This window comes from Ciconia boyciana, chromosome 15 (assembly GCF_034638445.1).
Source record: "Ciconia boyciana chromosome 15, ASM3463844v1, whole genome shotgun sequence".
Classification (NCBI taxonomy): Eukaryota; Metazoa; Chordata; class Aves; order Ciconiiformes; family Ciconiidae; genus Ciconia; species Ciconia boyciana.
In genome coordinates this window covers 16,025,206-16,052,454 of record NC_132948.1, presented here as the reverse complement: position 1 = coordinate 16,052,454, position 27,249 = coordinate 16,025,206, and the positions used below count along the sequence as shown (strand labels likewise).

The window sequence follows — 27,249 nt, the reverse complement described above, 5'->3', positions numbered from 1 at the left end:
AGGGGCTAGCAGCAGAGTCCTACGTGTTCCTTAGCACCCGTCATCGTGATGTCGGCAACGTCTGCTGTATATGGAAGAGCTTTTCTGTCTCACAAAGGTAGGGATGGAGGCGGTGGCTAACGCAGCAGGGCAGCGCGATGGGTCCCTGCAGCAGGAAGAAGTCCACCCATTCCCAGCCTGGCTTGCACTTGCCTTTGAGGTCCAGTCTTTCTCTGAGGCTCTAATTCTGTATGCAGCAAACGCCTTACCTGCCGAGAGGGTGGTACTGCACAGCCTTTCTGGACCACAGAAAAGCAAACTAGCTTTGTAGCAGCTTGGGCATTCACTTGGCCGCTGCAGGAGATGGTGTTTCCCTACATAATGCAGACTTGGGCACTGTGAAAAGACACCAGTGCATTTTTGTGCACTGCTGATTGCAGTGATGAGAGGAACAAAGCAAATCCAGGGGTAATAGGATAATGGCATCATCAGGTGCATTTTTCCCAAGCTGCTTAGAGTTTTGCTAGTATTTCGTAGTTATTTGTGAGTATTGCTGTTAATTCTTGTTTTATTTCTGGAGGGAAACAATCCAGAATGTATTCTGAAATTGTAGAAAATTCGGTGTAAGGTGTGAACTGGAGAGGAGCGTTGTGACCCCCCCCCCAAACGTGTGCTGTTCTTTAGTTCATTTGTTTTTAAATAAAGAAGGAAGCAAGTTATGTATAAAGCTCCTTTCTGCTCATTCCCTAGGGGAAGAAGCAAGGTGGAGATCAGTCGTCTGTTGTAGATATTACCATAATTCCTGAAGGCTCTTCTCACACTGCATAGGCAGGAGGGGGCTGGAGTCTGTAGCCCAAAGAGTTCGTGTCTGCAGGGGAGTGTAGTGTTCTGCTGGGGCAAAGGCGGCCTTTCCTCAAATGCGTGGATGTGTGCATGTGCATGCGTGTATCTTATGTGGAGGAGGCAGAGCGGGTCTTGCATGACAGAGCACAGTTCATTGTGAATTTGTGCCAGCCATGTTATTTGTGGACGGTGGAGGGAAACCAAGCTGTGAATCCAAAGCAGTCTGGTAAAGTGAATATACAAAAACACAAATGATCTTTATTTAGCATCCCTTGAGAGCAGGAATTTTCTTCGTGTGCCACCTTGCTCCAATCCACTCGCATCTGGCAGCAGGTAACAATTTAAAAGGTTTACTAAAGCTGTGATTCTTGCCTGAACCAATTTTTCAAAATTTATTATGAAAGCTATTTTGTATAAATAGTTGGGAAATGAAGTGAGCTTCTGAGAGGGCAGTACAATAGATTGCATGTACGTAGGGTAGTCTTCAGTAAAATCTTAATAATATTGATGACTTACTGAGTCCAAAAAATGGAACAATGTGGTGTTGAAGAATGTGCCTTCATCTTCTCTCATAGCGTAGTCAGGGCTGGTGCATTGTCTGGGTCCAGGGGACTCTGATTTGCAGGTTGGACTCCTAATTGCTACCATTTATGAAGAAAAAATAATGGTAGATTCTCCACCTCTCTGATTTCCAAGGAATGACCTCTTAATTGGTGTATTTGGCGCTGAACTCGTGTGCCATTGAAGTCAGTGGAGGTTTGGGACTGGTCTCCGTGTGCAGAGCATCCAGCTTTCCAAGGGGAAGGGTTGTGGTTTAAGACCCTGGACTGTGGGGAATCAGTTTCTGGTCTGAAGCTCTACAGCAGGTTGCCTGGTGAGACCGAGCTCCTCAGTCTCACTATACCTTGGTTCAGCACCTCTCAAAGAGGGGTGGTTTCTCTCCTAGCAACTTATATACCACTGCAGCGCTAAGAGGGATTCTCGTGGTGAAGCTGGGTAGGCAAATGAAGCAATGACTAATGTCCCATGTGCAGAAGAGTAGGCCCCGTGTAAGGGAAACCTAGCAATTTGTCGGAAGAGTAATGACTTGAGAACCAACAGGGCAAGTGCAGTGGATGGACGCTCTGCCAAAGCCCGAGGTGTTGCTGTGGGAGGAGTACAGGTGACACCTCCCAAATACCTAGTTAGACTGGAGTCTCCTGGCACGCTCCTGCAGAACATGCCGCCTAGATGGTGGTGTTGGCGTGTGTTTGTTTGGGGTGTTACCTCGCTGTGTCTCTGAAGCTGGCTCCTGCTCATTCAGGCCCGTGTCTCTTATGTTCTTTGAAGTCATTGTTTCTTTTTAAATCAGGAGGATGGGAAACCTTTCCTTCCGAAGTTGATCTCTTCCCACCCCATCAACTTGCAAAGTTGTTTGGGTGTGGGAGCAGAGACTATCTGGTGGATCCAGTTCTTTCAGTGGGTTTGAAATTACAGGGCTGTGCCTTTTGCATTCAGCTTGGTCCTTTTTTCTACTTCAGCATATTTTGAAGTGGTCTGCTTGTCAGTAAAAATATATATGGGGCGGGGGGTACTGTGTATAGAGAAGATGCTGTGCAGAAGGTAGTTTGGCTGGAGGAATGGTTTCAGTACGATTCTAGGCATTGAGAACTCCTGAATTAATTGCATTTGTGTCTCAGTTTTAGAGAATCTGTGTTTTATATCTTAAAAAATTATATTCAAACCTCTTTGCTTTCTTCTTAGAAAAAAAAGAAAGAAGCAGAGATTTTCATCATTCCTGCAACAGTAGGTATTACAAGAGCAGAGATGTCTTCCATCTAAAATGGCAACCGTGCCGACATAGAGCATCATTTTAAGGTCAGCCTTCAACCCTAGCCTTGCCTGCCAGAGGACATTGGCTGATGGAAATCCCCCCATTCCCTGTTCACGTGTGCTGAACCGCCTTCTCCTTTTCTCTACTATGCAAATGGAGAGAGAAGCCCAGATGGACTTAGAAGAAATGTGTAACCCCCTGAAGAGGCTATGCTCTGCATAGTGCAGAGGTACCCGAGGTGTTTCTAGATGCTGCCCTTGACACACCGATGACCACTCCAGTGCAGGCAGCTGCTGATGACAAAGAGCAGATTAAGAGGAGGAAGGAGTGGAGATTCCTGTGTCTTGAGCTGGTTGAGGATGACCTTAATGTGACCCTCGATTTCTATGTAGATACCTATGTGGTGAAAATTGGTTAGCTGAGTTTTGTGAAATATGTGATGAAAAGTATCGTGTGAGTGACAGGTTCCCTTGTACAATTGTACAACGAAGACCAGGTCTGTACACAATCCCCTCAAAGTCTGTGCTGGAGCAGCTTGGAGGATTTGTACCTGCATTATATGTTTAAGGCATTGCCATCTTTCATCTAACTGTTTTCCTTAAATTAACAGTTCTTGTAATCTTGTGACTAGGGGAAAGTTCTTCTTTCTACGCTTGTGCAGAAAAGCATGGAACCTGGAAGGCAAACAGAGTACCACTGACTTTCTTTTTTAATTTTCTCAGAGTTAAACCAATTATTTTATAGTCGTGATTCTTTGAGTCATTGGGAGTGGCAATACGGATCTGTGTGCCTGTGCTGTCTGTTGTGCTCTGTGTCAATTCAGACAGGGTGGTTGTGGTGAGGGTTTTTTCGCTAGGAGAAAGCAAAATTATGTTTGCAGCTGGCAAGTGGGATATTTCACCACAGCTGGATAGTCTCTCACTGTGTCATAGATCGCCCTGGGTGAGGCTGTTTCTCTTCGACTCCCCATGTTAATGCTTCTTCCAACGTCTGTGTTTTCCAACCCTGGTCTTGCATCCTGGCTACCAAGATGCGCCTGCCAGAAAGGGAGTAGCAAATTAGTCACAGAATCCGGAGGTAAATACTGGAAACACTCTTAAAGCAGCACATCTCTGCTTGTTTTTCTGATGTCCCAGTGTATCTTGGCCGGACGTAGCATAGGAGTGGAAGCTTTTACTTCTCTCTAAAAAGCCTTGTATGGTTCATTAATTTTTTCTGGCCCATTTCAAATGACAGCGTTGGGTCCCTGCCCTCCAAACTGGGCAAGGGCTCAGTGCTCAGGACGGCGTGTCAGGAGCTGGGTGGGACTGCAGCAGGTCAAGAGGTTTGGCTCTGCCTGTCCTTCTGCTGTGCATCTGTCTAAACAGTCCTGCTGCAGGAGGCCCCTGTGTCGCACAGATGGGCTATTCTGGGCTGGGGAGGGAAGTCCACCCTGGGCACTTTGACTTTTTGGGGTTTTGTCCCCTTCTTTGTCTGCTTGGCTTCTTGGAAAAGGGCTGTAAAAGGAGGTTGGCACATGGACTGCATGGTGAAACAGAACTGCTGGAGAGCTGGGCACAGAATCTGCCGCCTGCTGCTGCTGATGTCTCTCTTCAATTATTTATGCTCCAAATGGATAAAATGGTCGTTAGTGCAGGGCAGGGGAGAGGGTCAGCCCTCTCAGTGCAAGTAGCAATCTGCAGTTTATGAAAAGGAGAAGTAAGCGTTTCCTGCAAAGGGATTTTTGTCCCTCGAATTTACACGAACTGCTCAGCTACTTGTGTGTGAGTCCAAAATTCTGCTGCTCTTACGCGAATTGTGCAGGGCTGTTAGGCACGTTAGCCAAATGTGTAAGTGCGACAGATGTTGTGGCCTGATCCTTGCTGATGCTAACGAAGTAGGAGCAACCTTAATTTAACCCCAAGAGATGCTTGTGACACTTGCTCAGCTGCGGGGTTGCAGCCTGCTGGGGCATTACAAAAGGCAGCTCACAACTGCAGAGGTGAAAATGTTGCTGCCATGTGCATGGAGGAGAAACCCAGTCCCTGCATGCTTTTAGTCTCCAAAGTCAAGGAGTCTCTTGCAACCTCTTAACACTCTCAAAAATGATACTGGCTTCACGCTGATGCCATTCTTCATTTGATTGTTCTAGAAATAAATGTAAGAGGGTTGTGACAGTTCCCTGCAAAAGTTGAGGAAAGGCAAGTCTAGAGAGAGAAACAGCTGGTGAAGTTCGGTGTCTTCTAGAGTCCATATTGCCCACCCTCAGTTTCAGACTAAGTTGCTGTTCACTAAATACCCAATAAAATGGCCATCTTGGAAATCCAGAGGAGACTCCACGTTCAGCCAGCTGGTTGCTCGCTGTGCCAGGCCAGGTTGGGTCCCTGCTGTGTAGAGCTTTGCCAAATTGGTTTTAAAAGTTCGGTCCAAGGGGTTTCCCTAGCAGTTTTGGGACACTCCACTCTCCACAGTGGTGGCTTCTATAACCGTGCTGCAGCTACTGCCAACGTGTGCTGAAATCATGCCTGGAGAGCTCTGCTCCATCTTTAATACTTCAGGCACTTCTTGCTGAGATATCTCTTGGCTAAGCCAAGAGAGTTTCTCTCCTGTTGTTTCTCTTCTAGTTCAAGTGGCTCGGTGTTACTTTTTTCCTGGATAGCAGAGCATGAGCTGGAGGGCACTTCTTTGCTTACCTGCCCAGCTTTCTTGCCTGACCAACACTAAGGCTTTGTCCCCTTCTTGCCCAAGGCAGAGATTTCCCTAAGACAGTGAAACCACACCGAATAATCCTCTAATACTCATGAAAGAAACGTGTGGCATCTCTAATACATTGTGTGACTTCAGAGTTTTGTGAAGCGTACGCAAGTTGTTTCATAGCATGCTGGAATAATTCCCATGTGGGCTGGATTTTGTGTGTGTGCATGTGTATGTCTACAGTGTGGTTAGCCTCGAAGTGCAGGAAAAAATGTTTGTCTGCTGTTACACATTCCTTTTCTCCCAGAGAATTGTCCCTGGAGCTGTGAAGAGGTTTGCAGTCATCTCGTTCCCACAAGGGTGTTCAGGAGCTGGGTTTGTGTGTGGTGCATCAGAAAAGCTGGGATCAGATCCCAGAATGTGTGCTCCTCATCAGCACGTGTGCTGCTGTTCATCCACAACTTGGTATCCCAGAAACATTGTTTAAAATGAATAGTGGAAGGTGGCACTGCGTGTCCAGGAGGATGGGTTTGTGTGTGCAGTGCTGCCTGCTGGGGCTGGGCTGCAGAAAGTGAGACACATTTTCTGTCCCTCCTGACTCCAGCAAGAGTCCTTACTGTTCTGAGGGCTGAGTGGATTCATATTCTTAATTCCTTCTCTCTTGTATGAGTGTGTTTCCAGAGCATTACTTGGAATCTGTTATGGCCTGCTAACATCCAGCTCTAGACCGCGGTGCCTTCCCTCGCCCTGTCACTGCCAGCCCTACCCATGTGGCTGGTACACCCAGCAGCGTCACAGCAGCCACGTGCTGGAAGGAGCTGGGAGAAGAGCGCGCTGGAGGCAGGGACTGCCTTGCTGATGAGCAAAGCTTGGCGAAGTGTTGGCCAAGAGCTGAAGAGGAAGTGAAACCCTGCACAAGCATCTGCAAGGGTGTGTTACCAAGAGGGGGAGAATTGTTTAGCTTCAGGCTTTAGTACAACTGTCCACTCCTGAAGTCAAAAGAAAAAAAAAGAGAAGTGGAGGCTGAAGTTCAGCTCTAGAAGACGGCTGTAGCTACGCTGTGCAGGGCAGCACAGTGCAGGGATGCTCGAGATGGCAGAAACCTCTCTGGGTGCAGCTGTGCAGCCTCCAGATTGCCCCAGCCTGGTGCCACGCCACGGCAGCGGGGGCTGAGGGAGGCTCAGGGCTAACGCTCAGAGGTGCAGCGTGCTGGAGGGTCTCAGGCTGTGGCCCATGCCAGCTGAGGACTCTGTGGTTTGTGAGCCCATGCAGTTGTAAGTCAGTCAGAGGTGGGAAGCCCTTCATAGAAGTTAACTCCAGTTCTTCTCTCACCTCTCAAATTTGGGCGGTTTTGCTGCACAGTGGCACTAGCTGACAGCAGTGACAGCCGGTGCCAAGACCGAAGCGCACACCCTGAAGTTAGCTGATGGGGAGAGGAGCAGCACGGTGGCTGACCCGTCCCTGTGTGCCACTGCGTTGGCTGTACTGGGCGACTGCTGAGAGCCGAAGAGCAGGAGAGCTGAGGTCCTTCGCTCGCCAGCTTTGTTCAGCTCAGCTCCTTGCTCTTCCTGGGAGCTTTGGGAGTGTCCTGTTTGTTTTGAAGCTTGTTATCAAGCGTGTCCAGGGTGTGTGTATGGAACTGGGATGGCCTGTCTCTGCCTGACCCCGCCTGGGCAGCTGGTGCTGTTCTCCCAGAAGGACTCCTGGCAGGGGGAACTGGGAGCACAGGCTGAGCAAATGAACCGCAGGATCATGAGTGCTAGCTCCTGGAGCCTGGCCATGGGGAGCGAGCCTGTCCCACTGACCTCTGGACATTCTCAGTGCAGAAGCAAGGGAGGGGGGAAAAAATCCACTCAGCTTGTGGGAAAAGAGGCTCCAAGGGCTTAACGTCTTCCTTCTGCGAGGCAAAGCCCATGGCTGTACAGATGTGGTCGGGGCTCCAGTGACTATGTTTCATTTTTCCTTGCAGACCCCTCCCTGGTGCTTGGAGCTGTGTGAACACACATGAGAGTGCAGGCCAGGCCTTTTACTGCTGTAGTTTGTATTGCAATTATTTTTAAGACTACTTCCCAGGCGAGTCACTCCGCTTTCAGCCTTTGTCTCCTGGCTGTTTCCTCAGCGTGGGAACTATTCTAATCCTGCGTGCCGCACTGAGCTTATTCTTGCTGTGATACGTACACACATGAGATCTCTTTAGATCCTGCAATCTTACATCCACTTTTATTTTCAAATAAATTACATACTGCATAAATTATATATTCAGGTGAAATATGAGTCACAAAGGCATCTGCTATCTCCCTGTCCTACCTATATTGTCCCCTTGGCTGTGCTTTCTTTGTAGTTTAAAGCTCTCCTGAGTCTCTGCATTGAGTATTAAGTTGTGTGAAGCCCTGGAAATGCAGATGAGCAGTACTGGAAATGCCCATCTGGACCAATGGTAATTTCCCTCTGCCGAAGGCCTGCTGTAAAAAATGTCAGGGAGGTTTATGGCTTTTAGGATTCTATTGATTCTTAGAGGCTCCTGCTGCTCCGAGGAGCTGATGCCAGCTGGGACCAGACGGTAATGGAAGATGCATCACAGCCTTCAGGAGCTGGAATTTGCCCTGTTTGTGGGCAATGGGCTGAATCAAGGCAGTGGGGGTTAAACTGTTTGCTGGCCTGCAGCAAAGCCTTGCTGCTGTGACTGCACAGTGCTGAGGTGAGCAAGAGCGTGTCATCGCGACAGCAGGAGAGGTGCTGAGATGATCTCTCGGCTCCCAGCGGCCGCGCTTACAGTCCCGACTCTGCATAGATGGTTTCTGCGACGCAGACGGAGCAGCGCTCTGGAGCCCTTTGCTGGAGCACGCAGAAGGGAAACTGCTTGTGTCTCACTCCTGAGATTAATACCTTTGCTGTTTGTCTGCTTACTTTAAAGAGCTCTCCTCCCCTTGAAAGGAACCCTTGGCAGAGCGTGTATTTATGAGGGAAGTGGATGTCAGAGAGGACAGTTATTTAACAGGACTTGGTGCTTTTTCTGGGCAGTTAATCCAGGCACATGCCTGGGAAGGACTCCAGGTCCACTGAGCAGCCGAGCCCTCTGGATCTGCTCTAGTCTGCCGGCAGCCCTGGGGCTGACACTTCAGAAGCTCAGACCAGGCCCACAGAGGTGAGCAAGTTAGAGGTATGTTTTCTGTGTACACCCCAGCACTGTCACGTTGATCTGTTTGGGATCCTGCTAAGCATCACTGTGCAGCGGGAGCATGTCCTCTCGTCACTTGGATAAGCCTCATCTGCTCTGCCCCACCACGCTCAGCTCACACCAGGTTCATGGCATTTGACTTCACAGCAATTTAAATAAACCAGAAGTGACTGGATGGAGCCCAGCGTTCCTCTTCCTCAGTGCCTGCTCTGTTCAGCCTGCTGGTCCTCGAACAGAAAGGCTGCATGCCATCTCATAGCTGTGTGATGGCATTATTTTCAGCAGCTCTCATTAATGTCAGTGAAAGCCTTTCTGTTTGAGGTGGTAGGGCCGGTCCTCAGCAGCTGCTCGGAGGCTCCAGCCAGTGCCAGGCATTTTGCTGCTTGGTTTGAATGGCCAGTGTCATCTGAACATCTCCCTGCTCCTCCCGTGGTCGTGCTGTCACGGCAGGTGTCGGTCAATAGCAGAATTGTTCTCTTGGTAAACAAGTGATGGTGTTATTGGAGCTGCCCTTCATGTAGCAGCAGCGTGGTGTGTGCGTGGGGTTGCTAACGAGGGATATCATGGGGTTTGTTAGTCCGAAAGCTCAATGAACCATCTTACGTTTCTTTGCAAAGTGTGTGGATGCTTCTTCACATGTGCTGTTCCTGTGCTGTGTCTTGCACTCGAGCTTGTTTGGTACTGAAGTGTGTCCCTGCGAGGTAGGGCTCACAGCACAGATGTGGGTGTTGTGGAGGACTCAGATCCCATCTATCATGACGTTAATGACAGTGGATGTCCAGGAAACGTCTGGGTGAGACCCCTGCTCTTGCTTCCTCAGACACCCTGCGTATGCCTGAGGGCTGAGCTAATCTGTGGCTCCAGTGAATCCGTGTGTATTGGGCACCTAGGGCCTGTCCCCTAGGGGTTTAGGGCTTTCCCTTCATGACAAATAACTATTTTGCTTTCTTGTTTTTCAAAAAATAAAATAATTAGGGCATCCACCCACCTCTTGGCTGGCATCCTGCAGTAATAGGCCAGCATGTGTTTTCTCCAGTGGAGGAAAGCAAGTTTTGCTTTGTATTCGTAAGGCAATGGTTTATAAATGAGTCTGAAAAGAAAACTGATTTCCCCACTTATAGCAAAATTAGATCAGGAAAGAATCACATCAAATTTCTTAAAGCTGGGCCATGAATTTGGCCTGATGCTGTTGATTTGATCATGTACAGTGGGAATAGTCTGTTCCAGAGGTGTGAAGGTGAGGGAGCATGTTCCCTTTGTGCATGTAAAACCAGACCTCCTCCATCCTTGCCCTGTCCCTCGGCACTGGAGGTTAGAAATCTTCATGTTACAGACTTTTCTTTCCCTTCTTATCCCCCTGAGGCTGGAGATAAGAAGGGAAAGAACTTGATTTTGTGTAGTCTGAGGGCATGTGAGGCTACTGCGAGCCGCAGGGACAGCCACGTCGGGGGCCGAACCGTTTCTCTGGGTTAAGCTGGTTTTGTTTGGGTTGGGGTCTCGGAGGAGGGCTGCCGAGTCTGGCCGGTATGGTGCGACATTGAGCGTGGCTGTGAGGGGACGGCACGTTTCGGACAGGCCTGTGAGGGGCAGCGGGCGCGATCCCACAGCAAAACATGAATAGAGAATGAATCCCAGAAAATAAATCCCAAGAGATCACTGTTTGGCCTGGCAAGTCAGAGCCCAGGCTGGGAGCCCAAGAAAATCCCTCCCCGTTCTGCATGTGACGCTGGTTCTGGGATTTGCTTGGAGATAGTTAGCTTTGGAGTCTTAAAAAAATATAAAGGTTTGACTTCATGCTGTGCTGCAGGTCCCAAGAGCTATTCATGGGTATCTAATCTGATTTTGCACCCTGTTCTCGTTAAAGGGCTCGTTAAAGTGACGAGTTACTCTTGGCCTGCTGTGGCTGTCACTTGGGCTGACATTGCGTGGGGGTGCTGGCTCTCCGCTAACCTATTGACTGAGCTGAGCGTTCCTTGTCCCGCCCTGCTCCTCCTCCTTACCTATGTGGCTCTTCCATTTCCTTTGGGTTGCCTCGTAGGAAAGTGCAATCTAGCAAATGCAATTTTTCTACTCCATTGCTTCCAAGTTCTTTCTAACATTGGGTATTGCTGCGCCTTGTGTGTTGGACAACCACAGCGTTTACAGTCAAATGACTTTCTGTCTTGTCTAATACCTTCTTTAGTCCAGTTCCATTTCTCTGACTTCCAGAAATCCATTATAATCATTTCAAAGGTGACATTTCCATGAACTCTGCTCTTGCAGCGCCTGCTGTGTTAACGTCTCCCATCTTACATCTCGTGCACTTTACCATTCTTGTTGTTTTCAGGTGGAGCCCAGAAAGAAATCGATGAAATCAGCAATACCACTAAAAGGTCCACAAGGGCGAGGAGTTTACAATTAGCTGTTCCTTCAGATCAGGAGTGTATTAATGAGTTGCTGTTAACAGTTTTGCTACAGGGCAAGTAGAGATTATATTGATGACTCTGATTGGATAAACTTTATAGTGGAAATCAAGACTGAAATAGCAGCAAGACCGGTGTCACAGCAATGTTATCTGCAAAGAACAGATGTTATCGAGAACCCAGTTTGTTCAGTGTGACTGGGCTGTGTCCCTGATGCAGTGATATTAGTTACTCAGCTTGGGGCACTAAACTTTCGTGATTGCTTTCTCACTCAGTTTTTCAGGGGATAAATTGTTATCTTAAGGTGGAAAGGATTTTAGGAGGAGTGGGGCAATATGATTTAGAATGTGTGTCCTTTAATGACCCTCTGCAAGATGTAGGGGTTTGGTCTCTGTCTCCTGCAATCCAGTTGTGTGCTAAGGTTTGTTCCCAAGGCTGTGAGTTTTGATGGCAAGAGAGGAAAAATGACGCACTCAAATCTGGTAGAAAATACCATCCCTGAGACTTTGTCAGGACAATACCAGTATTCCAGGTCTGTCCTGCTCAGACTGGGTTGCCTGGTCTGGCTGCGGTATTTTATACTGAATTATCACTGGTGAAATTTGACAAAATGGCAGAGTTGGGTTGTAAACCCCATGCCTTTTTGGGAAGATCATAACGGCAGCTCTGATGTTCTTGTTCCTAGTGCTAAGCTCAATGGGGCCTCATGGCACGATGGCAGGGTTGTTGGGTGTTTGCACGGTGATGGTATCTGTGAAGCCCTCTCCTGGGCCACAGCCCTGCAGTTTCGCGTTGTGCCAGCCCAGAACTGCAGGCTGTTCCTGCCCCAAATTAAGCGCTCCCGCTTGCAGTGCCTCTGAGACTGTCGGCATATTCTGGATTAACCAAGGAGCTGACACGTTCCTCTGGTCTGGGTTGGTGGTGTGGAGATGAAAGACAATAGGATGAAACACCAGCTTTTCCACAAAGGCCATTGTGCAGTGTAGTTATTTTAAAGGCAAATTTTTTAGGCAGTTTGCATAACAGAAACCAAGCGCCAGCTTTCTTTAAATATGGATGAAAGTGCCTGAGTCCTTTGAAACTGAGAGGAGCTAGGCACCTCCTTAATTTTCATAAATTTGGCTCTGGTGAGCAGCCTTGCCACTGTTCTCCCCCCCCCATCACTAGCTTATTTCAGCTGCTGTGTAGCACGAGCTCTCGCCATCTCCCATGAGCAGGCTGCTGCAGAGGAATTTACACACCTGGTGCCAGGCTTACAGTTGCCTTTCATGTGCTGTGGTCCATGGATTAGGTCCAGGAAAGGGGCTAGCGAAGGAAAATAACTGGGAAAATACTGCAGGAGGTAGGTTCCAGGCTGCTCTGAATGGCCCCTTCATCTTTGTCTCAAAAAAAATCAGTAAGAGCCATAGCTCTGTGAAAATGGCTTTGAAAGAATCACAGCTATGCTCAGGAGTGATAGACCCGTCTAACATTTTGGTTTCTTTATTGGAACTGAAACTTTTACAATGCTGCTTCTTTTTTAGGGACTTTGTTTGGCAGAGATGCTCCGTTGTGGATTACTGTTTTTAACATCTCATCCCACCTTGTTTCTTTTGAAAATTGTCCTCTTTATCCTCCTCCAAACTCTTCCTTAAAGCCCTCCTGCGCGTACTCTGCAGCAGTTAGCTAGTGGGTGATCGCTGTTTATCACACTAGCTGTGCTGCTTTCTGACTGATCTGTGCCTGTTAGTTTTCTTGTATGCTTCTGACTGCAAGCCCTTTGGGGCTGGGGCTGCCTTTGTGCTCCAGTTCAGCACCCTGCACGTGGGGATGCGCTCTCCCGGAGCGTGTAGCTGATTGCAGTCCGCTCCCTGGATGACAAATCTGGGGCTGAAGAGCTAGGCAGTGCTTTACCCTGAGGCTGGATGCTTCTGCATGCCATGTGCCACTCTCCGCTTCACCTAGACTCGTCACAGCACAAAAAGCTCATGCAGGCTTTGCTGTTGCAGATCTCCTCTTACCTTTTGCAGTGTTGATAATTGAGGCTGTTCCTGCCTGGTTGAACTCCTCCTGTGCCCTGCTCTTTCTGGATGTGCCAGTGACAGCAAGGGTGGCAGGGCAGAGAATTTGAGAGAAGTGCAACGAAGCAGCTGTTTGCTATAGCAAGAACATCTGTATTGGCTGGGCTCCCTGCAGTTTGGGAGTGGGTGCTTTCACCTTTAAAATCCAACTCTAAGGCTCTTGCGTAAACAGTGGAATAGGATCCGCTCCCAGGAGAACAGTTTATATAGTTAAATCTAAGTATTACTGGAAAAGGAAAATACAACCTTCGTCATCCCTGACTCTGCCAGGGCACTGGTGTCCTTAGTCTGTGGAATTCCTTTGCATAGAGGAAGCCTGGTTTGCCTGGGAAGAGAGTTTTTTCTTGAATTAGGTTACTTTCTGTTGCTCTTAATATACTAATGATTTCACATCATCTCTTCCATATCCTCAGATCTTGCTGTCCAGAATATTCAACAGTCCCTCAGCGGATCTTTCCAGCCTGTAGTTTTGGAAAATATAGGGTGTGGCTTTGTATGTTTACCTGGTACTTATCTGCGAGTTCCTCAAATACAGTACAGTCTGATTCTTATTAAGCTGCCCTGAGTGAAGCCTTTGCTTTCAGTCTGAATGGCTTTTACCTATATATTGAGCAATTTAAAAATTAAAAAAAAAAGAAAAACAACAACATACATGAAAACTCTATGGGAGCGTTAGTGCGTGCCTGCTCTCACTTACAGGATTATTTATGTACAGTTGTTTGCGGACAAAATGGCTGTCCGTTCCTGCACACAAGGAGCAGCTGAGTACTGGAAAAGCGTGACGCTCATAGCAAGCAGGAGTCAAACGGTGTTGGTGGGTGGTTTTGGGGCAGAGAACGTGGCTCAGAGCTCTCCAGGGTGTCTGGGTGCAGGGTGAAGAGCACAACCCTTCCTGAATGCCTTCCAGCCCAGGGTCCTCGAGGGCTCGGCAGGCATCGCTGGCCCAGCGGGGCAGGTGTGGGTGTTCGTAGTGAAGTTCTCCCCACTACTGTTTTAGAGGTGGCAGAACTGAAGCCCAGGACATAACACCTCTGCCTAGAGGCATTTCCGTCTGGAGGCCATGGTTTTTGGGGATACGCAGCAGCTCCTTTGATGAAGGAGTGGTTCTGCTCCTCTGAGTCCATCACGCCACAACTGAAGCTTCCCAGAGGTGTTTGAGCCTCAGGAATCCCCTTAGCCCAAATGTTCACCTTCAGACCGGTTCCTTCCGTGTAGTGGTTGGTGTTTCTCAGGGCGGTAGGGTGTGAAGCACGCCCTGCTCAGCTCGCTGCTGTTGGAGCTCTCCTGGGGGGGCTAGCCGGCACTGCCCTGTGGGAGGGCTGCAGCTCCTCATCTCCCCAACAAGGCAACCTGTCTGTTGGACATTTGCTTCCCCACCAGGTCCTCGCTATATTGATGGCTTCTCCTGGCATCTTACCAAGTTACAGGTGTGAAGCCAGAACTGGCAGAAAGAAGCTGGTGGGAATGCAGCCAGGTGGGAACAGCCTGCTGTTTCCCCACTGAAACGTGTCTGACCCACAGCATATTTATTCCTAGTCTGTGCTGAAGAGGAACCACCTGTACAGCCCAGGTCTGTGCCGGGTGCCAGGATTTAAGAGAGGTTCCTTTCTGTGGTGCCCACTGCTTCTAGAAGGGCTGAAGCCCACAAGGAAGAAAGCTCTTGCTTTCATTGTGTTTTTGGCTGGTTGGTATCCAGGGCTGGCCTCTGGAAAGAGGCTGGGCAGCAAAGTGCTCTCCGGGAGAAGCAGGCATGCTGTACTGCTCCCGCTGTTCAGCCCCATGGGTGTCGTGTGATCCAGAGGAACTAGCACAGGATTGGCAGCGCACATGGTCCTGAGTTCCAGTCTTCCATCTGCTTGAAGGAAGTCCTAGGAGTATGCAGCACGTGATCCATAGATGTGCACACAAGCGTACTCTGCCCCTTGCTTCTCTATCCGTTGCGTTCACAGTAGCTCCCATTACCCCATGGCACTGAGAAGGTATCATGCCCAGCGTTGCTTTGGCCAGTCGCTGCTGTGGCACCCGTGAGGCCAAGGCCATGTGCATGGGCTGCAGTTGGATTGGCTCCAAACAACGTATGGATCGCAGCAGCTGTATTTGCTGACAAAATGGCCCCATCCAATGGCTGCCATTGCAATGAGACTGGGAATTCTGGAAGAGACCCACAAAACCTCAGTGCCTTCCTGGGTAGAGCAAAATCTGGGGTGAGGGGAAAAAACCATGACCGTGTAGGAGGGAGCTGTGTGACAGTGATGTGTCTTGGCCGTTACTGCTTGAGGCACTGTTGGATACTGTGGTTGGTTTAGTGCTTCCAAGAATGAGACACTGATTCATCTGTGGTCAATGTGTTTTTAAAATGATCCCGCTAAACTGCCAGTCTGGTTTCTCCTGGCCAAGTGTGGCCATTGCAAGGCTCTTTTCCTTAGGACTCCCCTGTGCTAGTGACCTGAATTTCCATCCTGCATGCTCAGCCTGGTTCCTCAGGTGATGGGTTACGTACCGCCTGAGCCAGGTGGGAGAATCCTGCTGACACCGTGGCCAGTGTGGCCACCTGGACAGTGAAGAATGGGGCTGTGCTGGAGAGGCCACAGGGTTATGGTGCTGGTGCTCAGTGCTGCGCGGATAGCATCAGTTGCCAGTACAAACCATTTCCAACACCATGTGCGTGGGGAGAAAGTGTTGGGCTGCTGCAGTGCAGGCATTTGAGGGCCAGCAGCTGGAGCTGGGCACAAGGTGGAGCGGCATGGCTGAGCCTGTCCGACAGCACCAAGCTGTGATTTCTCTCCACTGCTCTGCTTGGATTGGATTTGGGGAGCTGGAGGTCAAGCGTAGTCCTGTACAGCTTGTGCCATACCCTACTATTAACTCAAAGCAGTTCCTGCCAGGTTTGTTCTTGCAGGGGAAGGAGGGAGGGTGGAGGGTTCGGATGGCAGCCGACAGGGAGGCAGAGATTAATGAAGTGTTGAGCTCTTAATGGGGAACATGCTCCGTTGGTTTGGGTTTCCCTCCCCACCCATCCCGCTCTTTTTAATCTGTGGCACAGTCTTGAGAACAGCTTGAGAACGGAAGTGATTTCAGACTGGAGGTGACCTCATCCGTCTCCAGCTCCAAGGTGGAGCAGCATTTGGAGCCACAGCTTACGCTGCTCTTTGAGCAACACAGGCGCAAGGGGCTGAGGCTCCGGGGAGAGCCCTGCGCTTCCTGCTCAGTGGAGTGCTCTTGGCACGTATGGGGTGGGATCTCACCCCGAGGCCTCCTGCAGTCTGCCAGCCCCCTGAGTGCGGGTACTGGTCAGATGCAGCTCCAGCCCTGCGAGGTCCTGGCATCTCACCCCAATTGCCAGAATTTAGGGCTGCTTGGCAATGTCTGAGCTGCTGTGCTGCTCTCTCCAACGGTTGTGACCTCTGTGGGGAGGGGACAGGCGGTGCGATGTGGCCCTTTTGTGCTGGCAGAGGGAACGGCTCCGTGGAAGAGCAGCACCAGTGCTGGGAACCAGCCCTGTGCATCTCCTTGAGGAAGGGGTGTACCTGGGTGCTGGGCTGTGGCACGGTGCTCCCAGCCCCACGACTGAGGGGCAGCGCCCCGCTGCCAGGCGGGTACGGCTGTCCGAAGTTGGGATGGCTGTGGGGTTTTTTATCTTTCTGTTCTCATCTTTCTACATGCTAGAGTGAGGGGGAAGTAGGAAGGAGAAGACAACAGAGCAGAGTCCAAAAAACACAGCTGGACAAGAGGCCTTTCCGGAAATGGCACATATCGGAGCACTTTCCTGATGAAAAGTTCAGGCCTGTCCTGCAGGGTGCTGAGCCATGCCCGGCTGGAAGACGTGCTCAGTGTGATTGTGTGTTGGTGCAGGAAGGTGCTGAAGGTACGTGCATGGATGGAAGAGTCCCTGCTGAGATCTTTGTATCTGAGGGCCCTGTGGATCAGTGGCAAAGGGGATCAGAGCCCTCCGGGGGGCTTTGCTAGGAGCAGAGATGTCAGTGGGAGCGCTGAGGATCTGGAGCGTGCGGTGGGAGCCCGCTGGGGTGTCAGCTTCAGGTCCCAGGCAGTGGCGGGGAGCTTGGGAGGCCACAGGCAGACGCTGCTTGCAGAAACTACCAGAGAATTCTCCTTCCTGACATGGCAAAGGGCCCGTCGTCTTCCTGCCTTGATGTCTTCTGCTCTGAGATGGCCAAGATTTCTTCTTGCACAGTTGGAGCCTGGAGTCCTTGGACTCTGCCGGTGTCCAGCAAGTCCAGCTCTACCCTGGCTGCTGGAGCTGGGCTGCCAGACGCAGCTCTGGACTTTGGTAAATGACCATGTGCTCCAGTAAGGACAGCTTCCAAGTGCCGTCTTGCAAGCCATGTGGAGCAGTCCAGCCAATTCCCCTTAAGCCTAGTTGTCTTCTGGCTCAAGCTCAAGCTGAAGAGATGCTGGGCTGTGGCGGACTATGGGTGGGAAAGTAAAAGCAGTCTTCTCTCATGTCCCTGTGGCTGCGGAGGAAACTCCCTGTAGCTGGGTAGGCAGTATTGGAGGGGGATAAGTTCACTGAAGGAATTTGCTTTTCTCTTGGCCTCATCCCAGGTGGTATCAAGACTCTTGCTTGGAGATAAATCCCCTCCCACCACTGCTAAACAGGGAGAGTTTAACCATTCATGGGATCTGGCAAGAGACTTCCTCCAGCCCTCCTGCCCCTCTGCCCTGTTACACTGGGAGCAGGGACTGGAAGCAGATCACATCATGACTATGTCATGGTGAGGACAAGAGTTTACAGTCCCCATTTTCCTCCTTCCTGCCTCAGAGTTGTCTCCATGCCTGTACGTAATGGAACAATCTGAAAGTGCACAGACAAGCAGGGATTTTGCACAAAAATGTCCCTTTTGTCCCCTCTGCTCAGCATCCCACAGCTGTGCCCACGACACTGGAGTGCAGCGGCAGGTGACTATGGCTGGCTGGGTGGCAGAGGAGCTCTGCCGTGTCTGTGAGAAGGGGTTTGGTCAGCGGAGCACCAAGGGAGGCTTGTGCTACTGTCAGTGGTGAAGGACACGCGGTGCCAGTGCTCGCTGCTTGGCCGGGCTCAGGACCTTGGTAGTCCCCTGCCATCTGCCGCCTCCTGTGAGTGAGCCCCAGCAGCGTCCCAGAAAGGGGCCTCTCAGCCCCGAGCCCTGCCTGTTGCCGGAGTCAGGAGGGCACAATAAAGAAGGTGTGTCTGGGTGGCAGCCTGGAATGGGCTCGTGCGTCAGAACAAATGAGCCTTTGTACCAGGCGCTGCTTTCAGCGGGAGGTTTGTCAGCTCTGGAGCTGGGATGCTAACGCAGGGCTCTGTGCCCAGCCCCGCTGCGCTGCTCGGGGCCTCCCCCCGGTTCGGGGCGAACTGGCAGCCTGGTGGCAGGGTCGCTGGTTCTTCCTTCGCTGTGGGAGGTCTTTGCAGCAGGTCCTGCTTGCCTGAGCACGGCTTTGCCCCGTGGGCCGAGTAGCTGCAGGAGGCAGGACTCTCCTGGCCTCTCAAGTCCCAGTGTTCAGCAGCCTGGCTGCTCTGTGCCATGTGTGTGGCCTGAAGCTGTGCGTGCACAGGCTGTGTGTGTTCCCTGCAATGCGTGAAGTCCCCAGGAGTGGCCTCAGGGTGACTGGGACAGGGCTGTAATGGACCAGGATGGCAGTGTCACTGTATCTGGGGCTTTGAGGAGAAGTATCTCTTGGGAAGAGTTCAGCAGAGCAGGGCTGAGTGGGACTGCTTGAGGGTATGTGACAGCAAAGTCAGATTGGAGGAGAAGTGAGGGAAGCTCCGATGCTTGGGCTGTTACACTGGATACACCCATTACAGGAGGATATGCTTTAGAGAAAGCTGTCTTTTCTGGCTATTGAGAATGGACTTGAGGTCTGTCCCTGGGGTTCCTCTCCCCTGGCCGCTCTCCCGTCTCTGGTTGCAGCATCGGTGCTGCAGCGGTGCAGAGCCGAGCGTGGCTGTGCCTGCAGGAGATGCCTGCCGGGTGATTCAGAGCTGGCCTCTCCAGAGCGGTGTGGTTGGTGGTGGGGTCTGCGAAACCACAGATGGGCTGAGAAGCTGGTGATGGGACTGGGGCAGTAGGACAAGATCATGCTGGGAAGGATCCCCTCTGTGAAGCTGCATAGCATGCTCTAGGCTTTTGATTTTGTGGCAGTTTTGTCTGGCTGGTGGCTGCTACTGCAGTATCGCTGCTGCTGCTGCTGCATTTTGTTCATGGTATGTCCTGATACTTCATCCTTTCTCGCCTAAGAGCACTGTTCTCTGGGAAAACTTGGTTCAGCTCTCTCTAAGCAAGACTATGAAGATTTTGTTGGGAAGGAAAGGAGAACTTAGTGCATGTTCTGCTGCTCTCTGCCATGGTTGCAAATCCAGCACAGACATCAGCTCTTCCAAAGGGAGGAATTGCTGAGGGGAATTGCAGAGCCCGGGGGCAGGCTGAGAGGAGCATAATGTCCCTTCTGGCTCTGGAAAAACACTGTGTGCTCAGAGAGGAAGCAGCAACCACAGGAAGAGGGTAGTTGCCGAACTCGAATTGCCAAGAATTAAGCAATCTGTTTCAATGCATGAAACCTCCTGTTGAGCAAGAAGACTGTTTTCTCTCCCGAGGCAGGTGTGACGGGTAAAACGAGGCGGCAGAGTCCTCCCGCAGTTCAGCTGCCAGACAGGCCAATACTTCCTTAGCCCTCCCCACACAGGGTGTCTCCCGTTTTTATCCCTTTCCTCCTCCTGCTACCGTTTTCAGAAGCCGCCTAGACACCCCTGTGCTACACGCTGCCGTTTTTATCTCCACTGTCTGCTCTGTGCTCTTGTGCTGGCTAGGACCGCACAGGCACCGCTGGCACGTCTTGCCCCTTTTTGGGGCAGGGGGGTACGTGGTTGCCCCAAGCAGCGCATACATAAAAATGAACACATGAAAAAGGAGTCTAGGTAAAGATTTCTCTGCACAGCGTGATCTCTGCAGGACCCTGATGTAGAAAGGAAGAGGGCCTGGTAGCTGTTAACTTTGGGATCCTGGCTTATCAGTGGCAGATTCCTTTTGGCTTTGTAGAGGGCAAACCGAGAGATGTGGGAACAGCCTAGTCAACCCCTCCTCTGCTGCGGTGCCATACAGAGCAGTAAGTCAGTGCAGTTGTGCAGTCTGCTGGGAGCAAGTTCTCTGTGCCCGCAGGGAGGTGGCCTGTGGGTGGGTGTATGACAGAGCTTGATAGCAAAACCACAGTGGGAGGGCTGCCATGCCTCCCAGGTGTGTACTTTGCACAGAAGGGAGGTTCTAGGTCACTCTGGGGAGGGTGAATTTAGACTGTGTCTCTCCCAGACGGCTGGCTGTTCAGTCCCTGTGAGCTAAGGAGAGCAAAGTCTCTCTGGAGTCCTTTGCTCTGTAGCTGCTCCTGCGAGCCAGCACGTAAATGGAAACAGATGGCGTCATCTCAGTGGTTAGTAGGAATCTCTCACTGCTGCAAAACTGCTAATGAAGTCTGGGGTGGACCGAAGCAGACCGAGGCTGCTGTGCTGACAGGGCACGCTGGCTCACGGCTCTGCACTGGGGTGCCTGTTAATCGCCTCTCTGTTGCAAGAGCACTGCGATTGCTGAGCCAACCTCCAGCCCGGCGAGCTGCCGTGTTTCCTGTAGCAGCCTCAGACAGGGTGTTCATCTGGGTACCACAGAGCCATCAGGACGTGTCAGTGTCCATCAATCTTGGTAAATAATCCGTATGGTCATCCTTACTGTGAGTTCCAGACCTTTCATATCACACCTGCATTATGGAAGGGCATGGGTAGCTCTCTAGTATCCAGCACAATCTCTGCTAAGACTCTGAGCCAGATACTTCTCCATCCAAGAACGTATTTTGCTCTGTTTCTCTACAAACTCAGACTAACTATTCCCATTTTTTCTCTACTGGTCAGCATCTCTGATAAGGAGAAGCAACACTCAGCAGTTACTGACTATTACTCTTAAGCTCGGAAGAAACTTTGTTTAAATTCCCTTTGACAGCACAATTTGATTTAGATACTCAGTGACTTGAAGTTTTCTCCCATCATCACAGCATTTAACAAAATGTGAATCTCCAGTCACGCTGCAGGGCACAGAGAAGCGGTGAGTTGTGCAGCAGAGGTGTAACCAGGCTTGGTGTTTGCTGGAGCAAGTAGATGGGGGAGAAGGGGAGAGAAGGGTGTTGGAGAGCATCTCTTGATTCCCTTTTTAATTATTCTGACGGCATCCTCCCCAGCCACAGCCTCCGTGTCTGCGCTTGCAGGGTGCAAGGAGCCGGTGTGAATGCTGGATGGCCGCACAGCCACAGGGAACTGGGGAACAATCCTGGTCCCCAGCCTTTCTCCATTGGCCTGAGCTGCGTGAGCCTTGGGCTGCAAAAAATTTTGACAGTCTTTGAAGTGTGGGACGAGCACAGCCGTTTGCTGCCTTGCAGCCCTTACCTTTTCTTCCTCTTTCATGCAGCGAACTGCCGGGCTTTGTATCTGCCTGGCCGGTCCCACAGCTGTGTCGGTGGCCCACAACACAGCTGTGCTGGGGGCCTCTTCGGGCCAGCCGGCGCTGTGACGCCCTTTGGGAGCACCGCGCCACGCTGCCGCTGTGCAGCAGCACTGATCCGGCGCGGTCCCTGGCGTGCGTGGTGTGCCAGGCCGCGGGAAGCCCGGCCAGGCCACAAATGGTGGAAGAGGCTCAATGGTTGCAGTGTCTCGGGCCTCGTGGCCTGTGAGCCTGCCAGCGGCACAGCTGGGTAGCACTCCATCCAGCACTTGGAGGGCAGCCAGCAGCGGGCTGGCACAGATCTGCGGGGAGAGAGTCAGCAGCGAGCTCCTGAAATCTTCTGAAAATCTTTTCGAAGTCCCCTCCATGGGGCAGGCAGCAGTTTGGGTTTTGCAGCCATCTGGAGAGTAGAAACTACCCGGCCCAGGCAGCGAGGTGGAGCTGCTGAAGGCTTGGTGGTTTGCATTGGAGGGCTGTGAGACCTGCAGTGCTCTGCATGGGCTCAGGACATTTCCCGTGGAGAACACAGTATGTTATGGGGTACAGGAGGTCAGAATTGACAGGTCATCTCTGAAAACCTCAGTCTGTACATCTCCTGTGAGGGGGGATCTGTGGGGAAGCTGTAAATCCCAGCAGGATAATTCCTTCTCTGCTGTCCTCTGTCAGGTGGAGGTGATGTGTCTGTACATCTCTGCACGTCCTGGGGGTTCTTTTGCAACCATCGGGGCTTCAGGTACCAGTACTGCTTCCCAGAAAGCCACTGCTTAGTGGCAGGGGAGGACAGACGTGGTGAACGCTCAGTGAGGATCTCTGTAGATATTTCATCTGGGCACACACTCCTTCCCTTTTCTGGGAGCTCTGAGAGACAGCTCTGTGTTGATTTACCCCAGTTTCATCGTTGCTCCATCTCTTTCTCAGGTTTCCTGCAGGAGAGTGTTATGATCTTTTTCTGAGAGCATCTCACACCATTGCTGATAATCAGGTGTGCTTTTTTAGGCCCTATCGGAAAGGAGCGTTTTGCATCACTGCTCATAAATTGAGGTGTGCTGCAACCCCAGTGCAGCTGATTGCTTATTCCTACTGATAAGCTAATTGCTTCCAATTGCCAACAACATCAGGCTCAGTGTAATCACACGTGTTTTCTGTGTCACTCGGGGAGAAGGGGCAGGGTGCAGGTGTGGGAGGGAAAGCTGTGTTTGCCAGACTGAAAAGGACAAATGCTTCTGCAACGAAGTACTCGTTGCGCAGTTCACTCTGCTGTTCATACTGAACCAAGAGCAACATCCAGGGGAGGAAAGGAGCAGAATTTCCCTCTGACTAATGCTGCTGGATTGTGCCGGGCTGCGGGGGAACTGCCAGCCAGAGAAACCATCAGGAGGAAAAAGGAAATGGAAAGGGAATTTAATTATCCATCTGCAAAGACAGACGCTAGTTCCCATGCAGCGCCCAGCCCTGGGCAGACTGATGTGGGCAGTGAGGTTTGCACAGACTGGTCGTATGGCGGGGCTGGGAAATGGGCTCCCAGGGGTCCCTTCTGGGATGGCAGATGGTCGAGCGCACATCACGGGGAGCCAGGTGAGACTGGAAGCCACATAGCTGCGTTCGCTGGGGACACCGCCCTGTGCTAGGCTCCAAGGGGCATCGCTTTGCAGCCAGATCCGACTGTGTCGCGTCTCGGTGGAGATGGAGCGTGGGCAGAGCTGTGCAAAGGGAGGAGGGTAAATGCGTGGCACCCTTTCAGCAGGCTCATCTCAGTCAAGTGGGCTGGTGGTGCAAGCCCAAGGGTGAGGGAAGGAAGGTGGAGGTCCCTGTGCACCTCTGCCATCTCAATGCGCGTGCACAAGGACTGTGCTTCGTCTTACCGCAGTGTGACTGCGCAGGGGCAGCTGACAGCCGGGAGGGAGGGTGGGAGACTGGAGCCTGGGGGTCTGAGCGCTGGATGGAGACCTGCAGGAGACCCCTGAGGAAGGAGGAGGTGCCTCTACCTCCTTGTCATGGAAAGCAGCAGTCTGTCTGGCCTTGAAGGGTGCAGTCTGCAGAGCTTTTTGGGGTTATTCCTCACACAGGCTGAGGCTGGCTTTCCTCTCCTTGGGTGCCTCCCAGGACTGAAGGTTGCTTTAGAGAGCTGCCTTTTTCCCCTTAACTAGTGGAATTAAAAATGATCTGGTGAGCTAAGAGTGGGCTTATTCTCCTCTCTTGTGGGCATCAGCTACTCCTAAAGTTATGTTAATTGTAGCTGGGAGACCCGGACAGAGGTTGGGAGCTATCCCAAGACAGCTGGCTTTCGTTCTCCCAGTATTGTTTTCAGGAGCCTGCTGGGAGGACAGCAGGGTTAAGAAAGACCTCCGTGCAGAGCTGGGAGTATCTGGGAGACGGGCGTACTGGGGATGAACCAGCAGCATCCCTGCTTGGGTGGAGCATCCATTTTCCAGCCTTATTTGCCCACTGCTTTGCTCTCCGTGGTCCGTGCTCGATGCGCTGTTTGCAGGTGTGGTGCCCCAGCCTGCACTGTCTTCCCCGGTGATGTCCTTGGACTAGCCCCCATGGACCAGGCGTGAGTGTCTCACGATGCTCAGAGGCCGTGATGTCCTCTCCAGTTCAGGATTCAGCCTCTTTGGTAGACAGGCCTGATCCTGCATCCCTTACTCACATGAGCAGTCGTCTCTATTTCAAAGGGACTACTCGGTGAGTAAGGATCGCAGGATTGGGACCACTACCTATAACTTTAAAGTGGACCTTCTGTAGGATCCTGTCCCCAACCTTTTTCTGTTCATGTATGTTGATGTGCATCAAGAGCTTCCAAAACTGCTGACACTCTTGTCATTTGGATGGAGAACCTGAGAGCTGGAGGAGGAGTGCCCTTCCATTTCGGAGGATAAATCACCATTATTTTCCACCCTCTCCCTCCAAAGAGTTCCCAGCCCAGCCAGTTTCCGTGACATGGAGCAATGTGTACCTCCTTGTGTCCCAAGCATCCCTGTTCCCAGCTTCCTGGGGCTGGCAGGGCTGTGCGCTGCCTCTCTCTGGTTTTCCCAGCTGTGGCTTTGAGATGAGAGGCAGGGAATCGCTTTCAGCCTGATTTGTTCTGCCCAGCTGGAGGATGAAGCAGAGGGAAAGATGAGCAGTGGTAGTGCTGAGAGACTGCTGCGGACCTTCCTGCGCCGCCTGGTTTCTCCTCTTGTCTGAACAGGCTAAATTTGTAAAGCTCTGTGCTTTGCTAAGGTTTTGAACGTGCTCACAGTTAGAGGTGCCACTGCTCGCGACCCTACGTGAGCAACGAGGCGGAAGCGACGAGGGTTGCGGGTTTGATCTCCACACTGACTTTTGCCTGGCCCTGGTCAGGGGAAGCCACCGTGGGAGGTCCCCATCGGACACCGAGCGCAGCCCTGTCCGCGCAGGACCCGCTCTTCTGCGGGCCGGCTTCTCCCTCGCGTGGAACGTGTCGGTACGGCACCAGGGAAGGTCTGGCTGGAGGTGGCTTCTCCTGTGCTCCCGCGGAGAGGAGAGCAACCGAGCGTTTTGGGGAAGAGTTCCAGCCAGCTCCGCATCTGCCCAGTTTGTTACGTTTTGCAGATTATCCTACGTGATGAGCAGAGGAGCCGGGTGTGACAAGAGCTGGGAACTTGCTCCAGAGGGAGTCACGAGTTTAAACAAGCGGGAGGCAATTTATGGTCGTCAGTCCTTTTTCAGAGCTGGAAGCGGAGGCATCGCGTGAGTCACACAGCGTCTCTGGGGAAGGGTGAGGTACTTCAAGTGGAAGCAGGGAGCACAAATACCTTTAAAATGGAATTTGATAGATTTCTGGAGGGATTATGTGACAAAGCAGCAGTGATCCTCGAGCGGAAATTAAAGCTTGACCTGCGGGGTAGGTAAAAGAAGAGAGTGGAGACCTGGTTGCTGTATTGATGGTGCTTGTGGCACTGTATGTACAGGAGATTAATCCAGTGCTTTGGGATTTCTGCAGTGCTGCTCTGGTTTCTTGCTTTTCCCTGAACATCAAAGGATGAAGCCTGGCTAAAGCGTCAGGGCTGTGATGCTCCCAGCAACCACTTACATAGAGCCTTGCTTGCAAGTTCAAGGTTAAATTGAATCATCAGAGTTTAGATCAGCAAGGCTTTATCTCTTGGGTCAGGTCAGCAGGAACATCAGGGTGAGTGTGCAGCTCTGCTGGTGATAGAGCAGCGGAGTCCAAACCTTGGACACCCGTGAGATTCACAAGCCTGGAGTCAGCACCGACGTTCCACGCAGTGGGAGAGGAGGCAGCAGGAGGAGAAGGTGGGGACAAAGCAGTGGAGGTTCCCAGCTGTGCACCCACAGGGAAGGCATCTGCAGCTCCTCAGCCTCTGTTGGCCTGGTCCAAGCTGGGAATGGGTTTACTGCCTGCTGCTGCTCCCGTTCGACTCGAACAAACAGCTCCTCTGGAATTGCCCTTCCCATCCTGGTAGAAAGTAGCCAGGAACCGAATTTCCCTTCTGTGAGAAATTCTGAAAATAGCTTTGTCTGCTTCAGAGGAAAAAAACATAAATGCTGTCATGATGTGACTGTGCTGACATTGTTGAGGCATGGATATGCAGAGCCTCACCAGTCCCCTGCGCAGGCCAGGCTGGCCGGCTGCGTCCCTGCGGGGACCCTGTTGCCTGGCTCTGTGCTGCTCAAGAGTGTCCGTCTGGATCATGCTGACTATTTTCCTTCCATGACACGCTGCTGGTTGTTCACCAAGGATGGAGCCTGAGCACTGCGGTCTTTAGGCCGTAGCATCTCTGCCAGAAGCCAGCTCCCCTGTGGGTGGGGGACCTCTCCTCCGAGCTGGCTGGGGCCCTGTCTCCCTGCACCATGCTGCTTCCCCTGGGTGCTCTGGTTGATGTGGGGGGAGAGCTCTTCACACCCAGACCTCTGGATCTAGCTCCCACTTGTGTTTTCTTCGCTGCTCAGAGCTGAGCCTGTTTGCTAAGCCCATGCAAAAGGCTGGGCGTGGAGGCTGCTGAGGAGAAAGCCCCCCTTCGATGAGAGCTGGGGGCTGCTGGGAGGAAGGTGTCTGGGGCTCTGGTTGTTGTGGCTGGAGCCTGGCCAAGATGGTGTAAATTTAGCCGAGGACAGAATTTCCTCTCCCTGCCCCCATCCCCATCTCTGATCTGTGCTGGTCTCCCCTTGCTCATCCTCCTGTCGTTTCTGCTCCTTGCTTGTCGTGTTCGCAGCCGCCTCTACCCACTGCACTGAGCTCCGTGTGGCTGATCTCTGCCCGTTGCCGCTGCCAGGTCCTGAGCGCTGGGTGTTTTTCTTAAATGGATGTATCACTTCCAGCTCTGATGACTGTGCAATAGCACAGCCCTGCGACTGCTTTCAATTAGGGCTGTTGGTGAAGCGCGGCTCCTCGTTCCTTGTTCCCTGGGCTGGCGCTGTGCAGTGCAGCCTGGAGTGCACCCTGGGGCTTCGCCCCCGCCTGCCCTCGCAAGGCTGATGGGCTGCTCCTGGGGAGTGTTTCTGCGCTCCAGCCAGCTGCCCAGTGGTGAATTTCGTCTTCCATGAGTTTACATCTAAATACATGAAATCATGTTTTCTCTCCTCTTCTCAGAGCCCATCTTCAGCACTGCAGGCTAGAAATCCCCTCTAACAAAGGGACAAGTAGGACGTCGCTCTGTTGCTGCTAGTGCACAGCCACAGCTCTTCCCACGCCTGCTGCGTCCCCTGCCCAGAGCAGTCCTCGAGGCTGTGCTTGCCCCGAGCCAGCTTTTACAAGCCAAAGGAGAGGAACGTTGCAGAAAGATGGGCGTGCAGTTTGGCTCTGCCCTGGCTCCATTGTTAGTAAGCAAGTGCTCAACACAGCAGC

At 51.8% G+C, this 27,249-nt stretch overlaps 1 protein-coding gene across 5 annotated transcripts in view; it reads left to right on the top strand.

Moving 5' to 3' along the window:
- Positions 1-27,249, top strand: part of SEPTIN5 (septin 5) — a 46,878-nt gene that overhangs the window by 900 nt on the left and 18,729 nt on the right. The window contains exon 3 of one of the 5 annotated variants that reach the window (XM_072880059.1): positions 2,566-2,607. The exons of 1 other annotated variant lie outside the window; for it this stretch is intronic. In XM_072880059.1, coding sequence (XP_072736160.1) covers positions 2,566-2,607 — 42 coding nt within the window. Of the gene's footprint in view, positions 1-55; positions 98-2,565; positions 2,608-26,997; positions 27,221-27,249 lie in introns of those variants that run through there. 3 more of the 5 variants (XM_072880063.1, XM_072880058.1, XM_072880057.1) reach the window with 3 other exon arrangements.